The sequence below is a fragment of the Euprymna scolopes genome, chromosome 7, assembly GCF_053919585.1.
Source record: "Euprymna scolopes isolate OS-2025 chromosome 7, ASM5391958v1, whole genome shotgun sequence".
Taxonomy (NCBI): Eukaryota; Metazoa; Mollusca; class Cephalopoda; order Sepiida; family Sepiolidae; genus Euprymna; species Euprymna scolopes.
The window spans coordinates 84,904,906-84,922,405 of record NC_136488.1 but is presented as its reverse complement, the minus strand read 5'-3'; the positions used below and the strand labels follow the sequence as shown (position 1 = coordinate 84,922,405).

The 17,500-nt window shown below is 34.5% G+C and overlaps 1 protein-coding gene across 4 annotated transcripts in view; it reads left to right on the top strand.

The window, feature by feature from the left end:
• Positions 1-17,500, top strand: part of LOC145279819 (uncharacterized) — an 843,773-nt gene that overhangs the window by 150,301 nt on the left and 675,972 nt on the right. For all 4 annotated transcript variants that reach the window (XM_080131190.1, XM_080131191.1, XM_080131189.1 and 1 more), the window contains exon 2: positions 3,364-3,408. In XM_080131190.1, the coding sequence (XP_079987316.1) occupies positions 3,364-3,408 (45 nt within the window). The remainder of the gene's footprint in view (positions 1-3,363; positions 3,409-17,500) is intronic.

Genomic DNA, 17,500 nt, shown 5'->3' with positions numbered 1-17,500 from the left:
TATATATATATATATATATATATATATATATACATATCTTATTCTGTGGATAAATTTATCTAAAAGTATTTGGTACTTATCACTAGGGATATCACAACATTATATTCTTTTCATTGTTTTGACTCTCGAGTATATACTCGACACAGTTAAACACAATCAACCGAGGATCACATCACTCTACATAAAATCATAAGATATCAATGATCATTAGCTATTAGCATTTTTTCTCGGGCCTCCAGTACTTTCCACAAGACTCTGGCGATTTTGTCACACTCCCTGGGGATCCCATCGGAACAAGTACAACTTGCACCTTTCATTAACCTCCACAATCGTTTTATTTCCCTTTTAAAGTTTTGGTACTTTTCGAGCTTCTCCTTTTCTTTTTCCTCCACATTCATATCAGCTGTTACTGCTATATCAATGCCTTGTGTTTCTTTTCTAACAAGACTAAATCTGCTCTCTTTGTTTTAATCAAATTATCACATTAGATACTCATATTTCACAATAATTTCACATTATCATTCTTCACTACCCCTTTTGGAACATGTTTGTACCATTACTCACTGCATTTTAACCGTCTTTTCTTACATATATCCTAATGGAACTTTCTCGCAATATTGTCATGACGCATCTTGTACTCCTTTTGAGCTAACTTCTCACAATTACTGACGGGGTGTTGTATATTCTCATCTTTCTGCCCATACGGTCGACGCAAGACACTGTTTTATCAATGTGATACTTCACATAATTTGCCCTGAAAACTTGCTTCCGTGCAGCACATATTAGGGCTTCTATCCCAACTTTCAAATCACATTTTTACAATTATTGCCAGGTATTTTCGTTGTCCACTGCTTATGGCAGATTCCTACTGAACGGACAATCCATTTCCTTTTCAAACAACTTGCCTTTCGCTTTTTTTTGTTCATTTATTGCCTTAAATTCTTTGCTTCTTACTAGTTCGCTCGCATGCAATTTTCAAATTTTGATTCCTTACAAGTGGAGACGTAAACTTTCAGATTATTTTCTTTTTTAACCCTATTAGTCCTCGTCCTTTCTCTTTTTCTTTTCACATATAAACTATCGACATCACTCTTTCGGTGAAAAGCTCCATTCATTGTCATCGCTTTCGTTGTCTTCCTATCTATATCAACTCATTTTTATTTCCATTATATAACACTCGCCCCATATTGAAATATAGCTACTGCCCGTTTCTTGACTACAGAAATTTTCTTTTTCCCATTCAACCTTGACCTAATAACCAACCGTAGTCTTCTCTTGTATTCTTTTCCTATTATTTTTTTTTAATTTCAGCTTATTTTATTTCATTTAATTCTACAATTCCTACATAGGTGTAGCCTTCTTCTCCAAACTCTTTTATCATTTTTCCATTCAAAAGCCTTATTTCTGCACTTTCGATATTTTTTCTCCTCTTAAATTTTAGGGAAACACATTCCTTCATAGCGAATTCCATTCCGATGTCAATACTGGACATGTGAATAGTCCTCACAAACATACTTAGCTGATTTTCGTTCTTTGTATACACCTTTAAGTCATTCATAAATATTAAATGCTTTACTGGTACTCTTTTTTCCCCACACATAATACGCATTTATCTTTCGTGTTATAAACAAACCACAATTGGTGACATGCTGCCCCCCCCCTCTGAAAAATCTCTCTTTTCTCATGAACTGATCCAAGATCTTTCCCATTTGATGTTAATGACACTTTCCATTGCTTCATAATTCTTTCGGTTTAATCTCTCGCATTCGCCGCTAATCCAAAATATTTCCCTGCATCTCAGTCCAGCTATTTGCTGCAATCTATCCATGACATGCAGGAATTTGTGAATCTTCTTTCGCCCACACTTTTCACAGCCGAACCGATTTTTTTATGGTGAAACGAATTCAACCTTGGGAACCACTAAAATAAATCTATTGTTATGGTAATTATACAATGGAGAGGAAACACCTTAGAGATTAATCACGTCCAGGCCCAAAAGGGATTGAACTAACGGATTTCTTTTGGGTCTGAGCGTGATTAGTCTTTAACGCGTTTCCTCTCCATTGTATAATTATCATAACGATAGATTTATTTTAGTTGTTCCCACATTTTTTTTTTATTTCCGATAGTTTGATTTTATTTTAGTTGTTCCTCCGTTTGAGTTCATTTCCCTATACAAAAAAAAACCTCGATTCGGCTTTGAAAAGTGAGGGCGAAACCTGGTCGACCGACTCTACTCCTTTATTTATTTATTGTTTTAACCATACTTGAATTTTTTCCTTCTTTTTGCCATGGATACATAAAACTCAGTCTTCCCTTCTAAACAGCTATAAAATATATATATATATATGTGTGTGTGTGTGCGTGTGTTGTAACGGCTAGAAGCGTTAAGGGTCGCCTAGGCGGTCGAGTGTCAATCCTGGCTTCAGGTTGTTGCTAGTCTAGCCGCACTAAAAAATTGTGATGCAGCGAAACAGTCAATCTGTAGATCACTATTATGCTCCCTGTCTTGGTTTGAGCATATTGGGAAGTGAAATAACAAATTGCCGGTAGCATATAATGCAATACTTTTTGTGTAAACAAATCGAGCTTAGGCGTTTGGACAATGTTTGATCATTGTATTTTCACATACCCACCTTACCAGCAACTAAATAGCGTAACGGTTAGAAGCGTTGATTGTCACCTAGGTGGTCGAGTTTCAATCCTGTCTTAAGGTAGTTGCTAGTCTAGCCGCATTGAAGAGTTGTGATACAGCGAGAAAGTCTTCTGTGGATGAGTAAATGTATGTATATGTGTGCGTGTGTTTTTTTTTGTTTTCTTCACAAGGTTTACAAATTATATGCTCTGTGTAAGTAAAATAAATTATCTATATAATTGTGTAAGTGTAATTTCTAATGTTTGTTTACGTTGCTATGTAAATCTATATTTTGTCAAGTGTCCTCATACGTCTATGCGCTATATGAAATGGATTACTGCAATTATTTCTTATGCGTTCAACGTTTGCTAGGTCTTAAAATATGATCTCTGCTTAAACAGAAATAGTAAGTTTTCTACAATTTTTCTTTTTTATGACGGTGTCTTAGCGTGTGGAATTTAACTATTCCTCATGTGGTATTGATTTTGTTTAATTTTTTTTTTTAGGCTTTAGTGTGTTAAGGTGTTTAAGATATTAATTGGAAATAGTTGTTTTTTTGTTTTTGTTTTTTTCAAATTGTTCGTTTCATCACAATAAATAACATTTCTATGCATGTTAATTGGTATTTTTCTTCTTGTCATATGTTATGATTTTCTTAATACTGTATGTTTTAATGAAATGTTTGTTTATCTTGGCATATGTATTTAATTTCGCCTTTTCTTTTCCAGCAAGCTGGAGAATCGGTGGTTCGAGGATTTTCAGAACCTGTAGACGTAAGTTTTTTTTCTCTCTATTCTCTTTTCTTCTTCATCGTCATCCGCAGCAGCAACAGCAAAAAGGCGATTGTGGCTAAATGTTAAACGACACGAACTTACAATCCGTGTGTGCCAAGTTCAAATCTATTTCGTTCCACAGGGACACTTTCACTAAAGGATGTTAGCAAGGCTGCCAAGAGTAAACTTGTTTCCCTCAATAATTACAAGAAACCTTCCATCCCACCAATAGCAGTGGCCAATGACTCTTTATCTGAAAGTACATCTTTTAAACTCCTCGGCCTAACGTTCACAGGAAACATGAGTTGGAACAATTACATTGAGAACATTGCCAGGACCGCTGCGAAGAAGGTGGGTTCTCGCTACTGTGCTAGAAAGCTCTTAACGCCCGAAAGTACCCCATACCTCTATAAGGCCACGATTCGCCCATGTATGGAGTATTATTGTCATATATGGGCTAGTGTATATGCCACTAGTCTCTCGCTCCTAGACAAGGTTCAAAAGAGAGTCGCCAATCTGATAGGTCCTGAACTGTCATCTAAACTTCAGCCTCTGTCCCATCGACAAAATGTTGCATCCCTCTGCCTGTTCTACAAGTACTTTAACGGTGACGAACTGCAAGCACTTGTGCCCCCTCGACGTAAATACTCCCGACAAACCCGACAAGCAGCAAAATTCCACCCCTTTACGGTAGAGATCCCTAGATGTAAGAGAGCCTTTTACTCCAGTAGTTTCTTCCCCAAAACCGCTAAACTTTGGAATTCCCTTCTGGGTCCCTGCTCCCCCAACTGATATGCAGAAGTTCAAGTGTAACGTGAACCGACATCTTGCTACCCAACTCCCTACACAGTACCCCTGATGCTTATGTACCTGATAGTAGCCTCTATACCAAAGTGGCAATGTGCCTTGTTTGGGGTGAAAATTCAATTTAAAAAAAACCTTCTCGTGATCCCTATCGTAACTATTCGATATCATTCTGAACCGAATTCAAACTAGAAAAATGTCAAACGCCTACAATAATCATCTAATGTATACGAAATGAATGAATGATGCTCACCAAAATGTCCATCAGCAATAGCAATATTATTTCTTATGAGTTACCATACGCGTTATTAGCGTAATTTCTATTAAAATTATTTAATAATACATAATTGTGAATGCTTGATAATTAAAGAAAGGAATTATGGTTGAATTGGGATTAAGTTTCGTTCAAAATTTGGTTTTGAAAAGACAATAACATCTTGCCAGATGTCTAACTCTGTTTGAGTTTACACAAAATATTATTGACCTTAAACTATATTTGATGGTGAGGCCCCAGCTTGTAGGCTTTGAGGAGTGTGGAGCCACCCTTTAATTGCCATTGCTCCAGATCGACTCTGACCCGGATTGGTAGTACCTGTTAGGGTCCCAACTATGGGTTCAATAGAAACTGACGAAAAAACAAAACAAAACAAATATACTCTATTTAAAAATTATTCTTCAAAATCACTGGATTCGGCATTAAATAACCTGAAAAGGGATGATATGCCGTAAAACAAAAACAACCAACCAACAAAATATAGTGTAAGTTTTCAGAAATCAAAGGCACCTTTCCGGAGCTAAAACTTGAGATACATAGATATACATCGTTCAGTCAAGATTTACATCTGCTTCTAAAACGTGGAGTTAATAAAGCAGTGACGAACACTAATGTCTCTCCGCAATTCTTTCCCCCCTCCCATTTTTACCCCAAACAAGGCACAGTGTCACTTTGATGAAGGGAGCTATTATCAAGGCCATAAGTTGCAGGGATGCTATGTAGGGAGCTTGCCAACAAGATGTCTGTTCACATTACACTTGAACTTCTGCATGTCAATACAGTTGGGAACGTAGGAACCCGGAAGCGTGTTCCAAAGTCTAGCAGTTCTGGGAAGAAAATATTAGAGTAGAGGCTTTCTTACACCTAGAGATCTCTGCTCTGTAGGGATGGCATCTTGTTGCCTGTCAAGTTTTTCGGAGGTATTTATGTCGAGGGAATACTGAAACAAAAATGTAGTAGGCAAAATAAAAATAAATAAATAAATGTTCTGTCAGCAACAGTACAACTTCAAAATAGTCAATATCGCCCACCTCCAGAAGAGAGGGAATTCCTGTCCGTGATAACCGTGGTAAAAGAAGACACACTCCAATCGCCAGAAACACCCACACACACAGTTTGCAGGACACTGCCGACTCGTCTCTAGCCTCCTGCTTTTATCGTGGCCGGGAATTATCCATTTGCATAATCACATGAGACAGAAACGTAATTTTCCGAGAGTTGCATGGGGTAAATGCTAATAAAAAACCCCGGACGCCATCTTGGAATTCTCTTTTTCCCCCCAACTGGTGACACAACAGACGTACCCGAGGTAAGCTCTTTTTCCCCTCATTTTAGTTATTGCTACTTCTGCTACAAATACAAAGGTTTGTAGTTCATCGGAGCATTCACCATTAAAACACTCGTAGAACAGTTAGAGGGATGCAATATTTCGTCAATGGAACAGAGGCTGAAGCCTAGATTACAGTTCAGGACCTATCAGGTTGGCGACTCTCTTTTGAACCCTATCCAGGAGCGAGAGACTGTTAGCATATGCACCATCCCAAATGCGACAACAATACTCAATACATGGGCGAATGGTGACCTTGCAGTGGTACAGAATACTTTCAGGCGTAAGTATCTTTCTAGCATGGAAGAGAGAGACCACCTCCCTCATTAGGGAGGACCTTTGGGCCAAAGTTCCAGAGTGACAAGGATAACCAACGACCCCCATTATTCCCCCCCCTTTGAGTTGGCCTTGTGCCTAAGTTTTTTGTTCATGTTCATTTTTTGCCTGAATAAAAGATTTAATATCTCAAAGTGTAGTATCTGTTCCGGCAGATACTGCAAGCAAAGAACATATGTGAGGGTAACCCCACATATCAGACCTTGGTCAATCTAGGGGAAACTCTTCATACCAATTGTCACTATCCAGCTCCCATTTCCCACCCATCGGGAACTGGTTCCCTTTTCCCTCTCCTCTCCCCCCTCTCTCCACATTAAAAAACGACCTTGTGCCTAATTTGCTCAGTGAGGAAGCAAATAAATCCAGACTACCTTCCTCAATGCGGTCCTGGCAATGCTCTTAGTGTATCTGTTCCAACACATAATCCTTGTTCACTTAATTATAATGTAGTTTATTTTTATTGTATTTTTTTTAAATTTTGCTAGAGTCCAGAACAAGAATTTACCTGGTTTGGTTAGATTATCTAACGAAATACATCACTGTGGAGAGTGGGTAGGGTGCACTATTTCTCGAATGAGCCAATGCATAGCCGTGTTGAAAGAATCTTATTTGGCTTCAAATACTATATTATTATTATTGTGGATCTTTTGTCAGGGTTGACTTGTAGGGTAAAGTATCCTAATGACAGGTTGTCCTATCAAGCCGTTGTAAAGAGAGACTGAAGATATTCAAATATGGTGTCTAGTAAATAATTAAAACTCTCTAGACACGCCCATATATATATATATATATATATATATATATATATATATATATATATATATATATATATATATATATATGTGTGTGTGTGCAATACAGAAAGGAATAAAATTGAAGAGAGGAAAAAAAACTGGGGATTTGACCAGTTTTATTGGAATCAACCATTCTTATATATATATAATGTTTTTTTATCGCGATACTTTATTCGCTCGGTAGCTGTAGACCGTTCTGTACTTGTGCAGAATTTGAACTAGATGTAATTAACTGGCCGCTCGTTTTTACCCGGAACATGATGTCAACTACCGGATTAACAAAGTGTAACAACGTTACTCCTGGAAAATACTGAAGAAAACATTTAAATATAATCAAATCAACCAGAAAAAAATATATTTAACGACAATGAAATAGCAACAGCAACCTACCGTAAATTTTTTGTTTTATTTTTGTAACAATTATTTTAGAGTAAAAAAAAAATAAACAAGTTGTATTTTTTTTTTTCAACCGGTTTTTTTTTTCTTTTTTTGGTCAAGCAAAATTGGACAAAACTAATAAGAAAAACATTTTTTTGTCATTTTTTATCCAAATTTTTAAAAAGCACATTTCAATGTATTTTTCAGGTATTATGTTTTTTAATTTTTTTCTTTTTTTGTTACTAAATTAAAGTAAACATTTTTTTTTCATGAACTTTTTTTTTCATGTAGGGTTGGGCTGGGCAACCGGTTTTTTTTTTTATTAAATTACAGTAAGACAGCCGGAATATTCCCTTAGGATTACGTGCAAAAGTGAAATTAGAAGAGATAACGGATGTGGAAGAAACATCGCCAACCCAACCCGACGGTAGCTTTCCGATATATGCTTTAAGAAGGATCATTACCAAAGTTCCGTTTCCACATACGTTTAAAAACTCTCGAGAAGCTCCTGGCTGGTCCCGCTGTTTTTTTTTTTTTTTTTTTTTTTGTTTTTTTTTCGAATATTTCCCCAAAAATCATCTGCTTCTTTGCTGCGCATTGATCAGCGTCTCGCATGAGCTTTCAATCAAAACCGCCATCCGCCGGGTATTCGCAGAGCTCTCACCAGCACTTGTGGAAAAAGCATACTCCTAGTTCCGGACCCGTATCGAGGCGGTTACTGACGTTGAGGAGCTCTACTATATAATCAAGTAACCGAAATTTATTTTTCTAATAAGTTTTAAAATAAAACTGTAGTATTGTTTTCTTTAGGGCGACACTTTTATCGTTCCACCTTGTAAAATATTACATACTTATTTTTGCATTTTTCTTAATAATCGAGCCGTTTTCTGGGTGTTCAGCCATATTTGATAACTCTACGAGTATACATCAAACGTCGTGAGCGTGCACATGGTTTTACATTTATAAGTGACCCCCGTGCGGACCCATTTCTGTTGGCGGAAGTGCTTGATGTAACCCATCAAAACTTCCCCTTCCCCAGGTTGGGTTATCCTACCAAATTTGGTTGCTCTATGCGAAACGGTGTGAGCGTACATAGAGTATTCCCTTATATTGAACTCCTCCCATTTAATCATACCACTATACTATCAGATCTATGATATCTCTTCTATTATTGTGTGTGGTCAGTTTAGTATAATAGTAAATCATATAGGAACCTGTTTGTGTACGTTTAGCTTTAATATATATATATAGCGATGGGGCTGACGTAATCAGTGATGATTGGACTAAGCGGTAGTCCGACCTACCCCTCACCTGACTACATAAACGGGTCCCCATGAAAAAATCTGCAATTTGAGCTGAGATTCGAGAGAAATCAAATACAGTCGAAGGGTCGTCGCCCCCTCTCTTTCCAAACTGTCACCACCGCAAAACCGAGGGTAATTAATCAGCAGAGTTTTGTCAAAGTCAACAACTGAACAAGTGCATATAATTTATTTTGTGTATATCTATCTTGAATTAACTAGTAGAATAGACATAACCGAGTCTGTCTTTCTTTTGCGTGCACGAAACTGATTCATTTCCAGTGTGACAGATCGATGAAGCAGCGGCTTATCAACCCGAAGGACGAACACAGGTCACATTGGGGCCCGTGACCGAGGATTGACGCGTATGTGACAAGAAGACTCCTATTAGGGATAGCTGAGTGACCATATATATATATATATATTTTTTTTTTTTTTTTTTGAGAGAGAGAAAGAGAAATAAAAAGCCGGCTGACAGTACCCAATAAGTGAATATCAACCTCATGGCAATCTCGTAGCATAGTTTTCATACATAGGGTATCATTTTTACCAAATTTCACGTTTATAATTACCTGAAATAAACGATATAAAAACACGTTCACGCATAATTTACTACGTGTTATTTTAGATAATACACTTATGTACAGCAAATGTAATCTTTGTATTTAGTAAATTTTATTTCCGAGTCTACTTAAACGTGGTTCTATCCACTAATAAAACCCGGAAGCGAACATTTACACATGCGAGAGTGCAATTTGGAGAATTGCGATTTTGCCCCAAGAACGACTCTGTGAAGGATTTCCAAGAATTGGAAGGACGAAAAATCGATTTGGTTGCAAACCTACTGCAAAAGCAGACAGTGTGCATCATGATGTACTGCCATGACCAGTGAAACGTTTAATATAAATCATATAGTCATTCAGTTGTACGTATGATATATTATAGAAAGATTATATGAATTTGTCATATGGAAATTTTTTAAACAGTATTTTTTAATGCAGTATATATAAATTGACGGATATTAACCTTATAAATATATATATAATATATATGTGCGTGTATATGTATATCAATATATATACATATATACACACATTTATAAATTCGAGATAACCCAGTGGTAAAAGTTTAGGCCTCTTTCCATTGAGTCCCGAGTTGAAATCTCCCGTAGATGACGAAACATGTGTCCGTGGATAATTATTTCAAGAATAATATATGTAGATATATGAAAATTGGCACCATTAGTAAAATTAATAATTTTTTTAGAAAATAAACAGAATGCATATGCGTAATCTATATATTAATACGATAGCGTGTGTGTTATTTTCTGTGTCACGCTTACATCCGAGTCGTTTAATTGTCATGTACTTCCATTTTTTCTCGTAAATAATTTTACCAAGAATTCTTCATAAGTTTTGGTTTCAGTTTCGATTATAACTGATGACACCAGTAAACTATTTGTTATATATAAATAATTATATCAAGCATTCTTCACAAGTTTTGGTTTCGGTTTCGATTATGGCTGAAAGAACTCAAGTTATATATATATATATATATATATATATATATATATATATATATATATACAGGGTGTCTCAAAAGAAACTGATGGATTTTAAATTTAATAAATTCCTCAATATTTAAGTTATGCTTACCAATTTTCATATGTAGGTAGATGAGCCTCTCCGTGATATTTTAAAATATAGTACGATATCACAGTCTTATTATCCTAATTTTATTTACACAACTTAATCTAGGGTATGTTTTTCACAAGGTCTAATTTTAGTTATGAAAAATGATGTTACACAAATGTCCACCATTTTCATTTTCACATTCTTGTGCTCTCTGCATGGCATTGTCCAGCACATCACTTAATGTTTCAAGGTTTATGGCCCTAATTTTCTCCTCTGTTGTTTTAAGGGCATTTATTGTGGCTGGTTTTATTGCATTGGGAGTGGGGGAATTTCTTGTGTTGAAGTTTCGTCGAAATTCTCTTTGAGTTTCTGCTATTCAGTCATTCAACCGAAAATACGACTCTACGATAAATATCCACTCCTCGTCAGTGTAACGACTCATGATGACTTTGGAAGAATTACTCTAGATGATCTGAAAAAATAAAAGAAAAATATTAAAACTTAAGAAAGTTATGAATTTTTTTAACCATCAGCTTCTGTATATATATATATATATATATGATGATTGCAACATCTTGTCAGACGAGTGCCACTCCCTCAGACACTTAAAGTCCATGAGGCCAAATGCCTGAGGGAGTATCTATACAAAGATGATGTTACAGAGTTTTAGCTTTGTACGACAACTAAGTCTCTCTCTCTCTCTCTCTCTCTCTCTCTCTCTCTCTCTCTTTCTCTCGGTTCAAAATGTAGAGATCCAGCAACAAGCAACAGCAAGATAGCCAGCAACAAGTTAAAAAGCAGACCAGCTTAATGCGAGTACTGGTCTTCCGCTTAATGGTTTTTTTAAATCAGATATTTTCTTCTCCTAGAAAGGTTGCCTTCACCACAGCTTACGGGAGCCCTCTCTACCCCAACACACACACACACACACACACACACACACACACACACACACATATATATATATATATATATATATATATATATATATATATATTCGTAAGTTTTTATTTCGATTTCGATTCAAGCTAATACTCCTCAGTCATATAGATATATCTTTTTATTTTTGAAATCCCAACTTTATAAAATATAAAAATCGATAGAACATTGACTCTATAATAATATATACGAAATCTGCAAGAATTAAAATATCATTTTTGACCGCATTTTACGGCAGGGCGTTGCCAGGCATTCGTTCTAGCTTAGATAAATACTTTTGCAGTTTTAACAAAAAAGCTACAATAAAATCAGTGCTTCTCCATTGACACTGAACATTTACAGATTGCCAACATCAATATATTACATATGAATGAGTCGCCTGTGGAATTTTCACAGGTCCCGCTAGTTTATGCAGTAATACTTGTAATAGTTTTGAAACAGTAATCCTATTTATTTATCGACGAATATATTTAGGGGATCTGTTATTGGCGATACCTTGTTTTATATTTTTTTCGCGGTTTTGCAGGGTTTTGACTATGACTATTTTGAATTTTAAAATGCTAAAATTTATACTGGTTGTTTTTTTTTTAATATATAACTAAAGGTAATAAATACATTGTTTGTCGATAAAAAAAAATCAAGAGATGAGGTTTTCATTCAGTTCTCAGTAATGTTTCGCTATTAATATTTTAAATCGACTGTTATTTCATTTCATTTTTGTTTTTGTCGATTTAATATTTAAAGATACTTTGGGTCTGTGTAACGTCCGAGATTTGTGTATATGTTTTTCCATTAACAGAACATGTTTTCGTTATTGTATTTGTTTTAAAGGAAGACACACGGCGATGTTTTTTTGTTTTGTTTTGATTTTGTTTTTTTGTAATTGGACAGTCATGTAAGTGAAAACCTTAGCATGGAAAGAATTCATTCTTCAAGATCAATAAGCAGCCTGTTATATCATTTGAAAGCAATTCTTAAGAATTAATGATGAGCAGCGTGTATCATTTCATAAAATCAAAATTTGATTAGTTGCGTGAAATAAAATTATTTTAGCTTCTACACAAATTTCTTCTAAAGAGTAACTTGATATTTATCTGAAACATATAATTGTTTATCGTAAGACTGAAATAGATATGATAAGGTTAAACGTGCTTTATTAGTGGCATAACGCTTAACAGCAACATTTTTTTAATCCAGTTTAATAATCTTCCTAGCTAGAATAAAAAAATATATGTTGCTGCAAAGAAAGGGGCGCAAGAATAAAAGAAAAAAATACGGTTAGCCAGAGTCAAACATAATTTTTTTTTATTCAAAGCTATTGATCACAAATTTTGTTAAACAGATGACTTCAATGTATTATATAGAAAGGAAAGAACACACAAATAAATATATGTGTTTATTTGTTAGAGAGAAAGTGTGTGTGTGTGTGTGTGTGTGTGTGTGTGTGTGTGTGTGTGTGTGTGTGTGCTCCCAGGTTTTGCTTTCCCCATTTCTGAAGACATTAGTTTGTTACTAATCACCTAAGGCATCGTACTGGTGAATACTGACGAGGCAGCCCAGGCATTTTTGCATGCGAATGCGACTGTTCTCTCTTTTTAGGATGCTGGTGCTTCAAATTCTGCATTTTGACCCTTGCATCACATCATCCCGCTGTGTGAGGTGGATGAATATGGAGATAGAATTCATTGTGACCTATATCTATGACTCCGCGTTTCATCTACCTACATCTTACTTTTCTGTTACAGATCGTTATTCAACATAAAACGCAATATCATTCCTAACAGATCGATGACTGCGACATCGATTTCGTTTGCGATTTAAAGACATTATGGCATCAAAGGAATCTAAATCCGACTCGCTTTGATAATGATTCAATTCAAAGTAAATATATAATTGAATAAAAGTGAAATTTTAAAAAATGGCTTTAAAAACAGTAAAATTATTCAATTATTTGATTTCTTTTTTTCCATCAATAAATATTGCTTCCCAAGAAATTTATGAAATGATAACCATTTAAACATTAGTATCAGTAAGACAAGAAAGTATTAAATTCCTCTTGAATTAATGCATCCAGATAAATGATGATCGATTATTTATTATTATTTATTATTATTGATTATTGATAAACGCTATGTAATGGCAATCAACAATCATAAATATACAAATTATCAGAAAGCTTTTTAACCACTGATAGAAACCGTGTTTGAGATCGGTATGTTTGCTGATGACACCACACACTATTCTCGAGATGTAGACAAAAATATCACTCACATATCCAAGGGAATGACTGAATCCTTAAAAATGACCTCCAGTTTGTAGTGGAATGGAAACATAAATGAATGATAACATTAAATGCTACTAGGATAAAGTTCATATTTAACAACTAAAAGAGACGTTTTCACCACTGATCGTCATCGCTAGTAGCATCCTAATCGAGAGTCCAGCAGTAAAACATCTTGGCATAACATTCACAATTATGTTGGTGCATGGCAGGTGCTCCTCTGAACTCCAATCTCTGGTCCCCCTCGCCAATCTTTCACGAAAAACACCCGTCTAGCTGAATCCACTATGAAAAATTTCCCCCACTCTATATCTGTGCCTAAATCAATGAACAAAGCTTCTTTCTTAGAACTGCACGCCTGTGGAACTCTGTTCCGTCTGCCTGCTTCCCTCCGGACTACAACTTGGATGTCTTCAAGTCCAATGTTAACAAATTCCTAATGAACCGTCCCCTTAAGTAAACACTTCATCAAATCTCCACACTAACGTAATCTACTTGCAATAACCCTTATCCCTGAGTGGCTTCCGGGCCTTGATAAGTGGTGATCACTGTGTAAAAAAAAAAAAACAATAATGTTGTTTTTGGACGCTCCTTTCATAATAAACTTTATTGATCAAAATAAGAACCATTAGAATCGACACATTTTTGCCAACGAGCAACATGTTTATTTATCACATTAGCATAGAAATCCGTTCTGGAAACGATGAAGTCATTGAAGGTCGATTCAGCATCATCTCGGCTTTTGAAGCATTTTTCGCGCAAGAAGTTGTCGAGATGATTGAAAAAGCGATAATCGGTAGGCGAGAGCTCCGGTAAATATGGCGGATGAGGCAGAGCTTCGTTGCCCAATTCGTTCAGCTTCTGCAGGGTCGGTTGAGCAACATGCGGGTGTTGTCCTGGAAGATAATTTTCCCCTTCATATTGACCAATCTCGATCACTACGTTGGAGCTTCTGGTATATTTCATCAATTTGTTGGCAGTCTTTCTCCGCCGTTATGGTTTCACCCAGATTGAAAAGTCTGTGATGGATGAGACCGGCCGAACATCACCAAAGAGTCATCAGAACATTTTTTGTGTGCAATTTCGGCTTCCGGAAGTGTTGTGGAGCTTCTCCGGAACCCAATCACTGTGCTGAACGTCGCCGGTTTTCGTAGAGAATCCATATCTCATCATACGTCACAATCCGCTCGAGAAATGGGTCGTTTTTGTTGTGCAAAAGAAGCATAGAAGACATAAAAAACGACGCGTTTTTTATTATCGTCCAATTCATGCAGCACTCATTTATCTAACTTTTTTGATATCCCTATTTGTTTTAAATGGCGAACGACTGTTGAATGGTCAACCTCAAGTTCAACAGCAACTTTCATGCGGTTTTATGAGGATCGGCTTCAATTAAAGCTTTCAAATGTAAGTTATCAATCGCAGTCGGCCGGCCGTGACCGTCCTCATCTTCGAGAGTCTCGTCACCATTGCGAAATTTCTTGAACCACCGTTGCGCCACACGTTCGTTAGTAGTTCCTGTGCCAAACGCATCATTGATATCACGAGCTGTCTCGGCAGCTTTTCGGCCTAGTTTAAACTGGAACAAGAAAATCGTGCGGATTTGAATTTTGTCCATGCTGTTGAAAAGCCTGCAAGAAAAATGAAGGAAGAGATTGAAAACGACAACGAATAACACGATTCGATAGAGTGAAAACCGTGCTTCAAAATGATATATAACATGGCTATATATATATATATATATATATATATATATATATATATATCAAGGAATTAATTAAAAAATCATACATAAAATTAACATATGTGTGAAAACGATATTGTTTTTTCACCAACCTAAAATGAACTGGAACAAATATACAGAATTATTTTTTCGTGGGAATTCTTCAAGACAAAGCGTGACGCCTCTTGACATAAAAAGCTCAATACAAAAATAATACTTCAAGGTCAAAATCCAACCAATAGCAAGTATTGGATAAATAAATGCTGACCCAGAAAACAGAAATTCACCCCACCTTCTTAGAAACATCAAATATTGTGCAATGTTGAAGTGCATGCTAAAAATTGATACATAGAGTAGTATATCTAACTGTGAACTGTCTGGGCTCCTTACTTGCTTGATTCTTGTCTCCGACGTTCGGGCGAATATTTATAAATGTGTGTGTGTGTGTGTGTGTGTGTGTGTGTGTGTGTGATGGGCGTGGCTCAGAAGCTAAGGAAAAAGGGTGGAGAGTTGTATGTTTTGGTTTCGATTTTAGGTGATGGCACCCAATATATATATATATATATATATATATATATATATATATATATATATATATATATATATATATATATATATATATTAGTTTGGATCTTATTATTATATATTAGGTTCAATATCATAATCGATAAAGAATCGTCCCTATAATAATAAATACGTAATCTGCAGGAATTTAAATCTCATATTTAAGCGTATCTTACGACCGAGCAACGCCGGACTGTCCGCTAGTCTCTTTATAAAATTTTTGTAGATACATGAAATATGTTTATATGTATGTGCAACGCAATAAAATTTATCGAACCTCTTAATATGGTTTTCTATAGACCATATATTGAACCTACAATGCTATATGTTATATATATATATATATATATATATATATATATATATATATATATATATATATATATATATATATATATATATATATATATATATATATATATAATATATATATATATATATATATAATATATATATATATATATATATATATATATATATATATATATATATATATATATATATATATATATATATATATATATATATATATATATATATATATATATATATATATATATATATATATATATATATATATATATATATATATATATATATATATATATATATATATATATATATATATAATATATATATATATATATATATAATATATATATATATATATATATATATATATATATATATATATATATATATATATATATATATATATATATATATATATATAATATATATATATATATATATATATATATATATATATATATAATATATATATATATATATATATATATATATATATATATATATATATATATATATATATATATATATATATATATATATATATATATATATATATATATATATATATATATATATACACTCGCACACACATATATGTATGTATTATATATGTTTACTTGATAGTCTAATAACAGTGCTTTCTATACTGGCTGAAAAAGTTGTAAACTGCGTTATTAAAATAATCTATTCTCGTAAATTTTCTCGCGATTCCTCGCTTCTATTTTTTTCTTTTTTTTTAATTCCATTTCGTTATATTGTCTCAAGTCCGCGAAGAGAAAAAACGAAGATGTCAAAAAAAAAAAAAAATGAAAACGTTCAGCAGTTTTACGGGTGAAAATTGTCTTTTTATCGATTTCTTTCCAAATAGAATTTTCTGATTTTAACAATGAAAAGAATAAATGTTCCTTACCTCATGGTAATCATGGCCGAGTATTGGAACAGTCTGAAGCTCAGGTTGGTGTGACATATGGCATCAGTATGAACTCTCTGTGATTTATTACAATCGAAATTGCGTGCATGTCTAACTTTAAACAATATTTACAATGATATCTCAAATGAACACAACGTTAACAAACAGAATTTCGTTAGATTTAGTCTTCGCATTCCATGATCGATATTTCTTACAATGGGAGAAGGATTGATGTTTTCTGAGTCGAAATTTATCAATGGAACGCTTACTTTTAATTAGTGTTCCGTTTATAAATAGTATGTTTTTTTAGTATTTTTAAGCAACTTAGATCAAATGATTTCACGCCTTTACTTGGGCAATTTTAATAAAAAAAAACAAGTGAAGTATGTATGGTCCCCCGTGAGTGCACGGTAAACGAGGCATAAAAAATTAGCTCAGCATTTGCTCCCTCACCCTCACCCTTACATTTAGCCTCAGAAGTGGCCAGGGGACGTCAAATTCTGGTGAAAATGTAC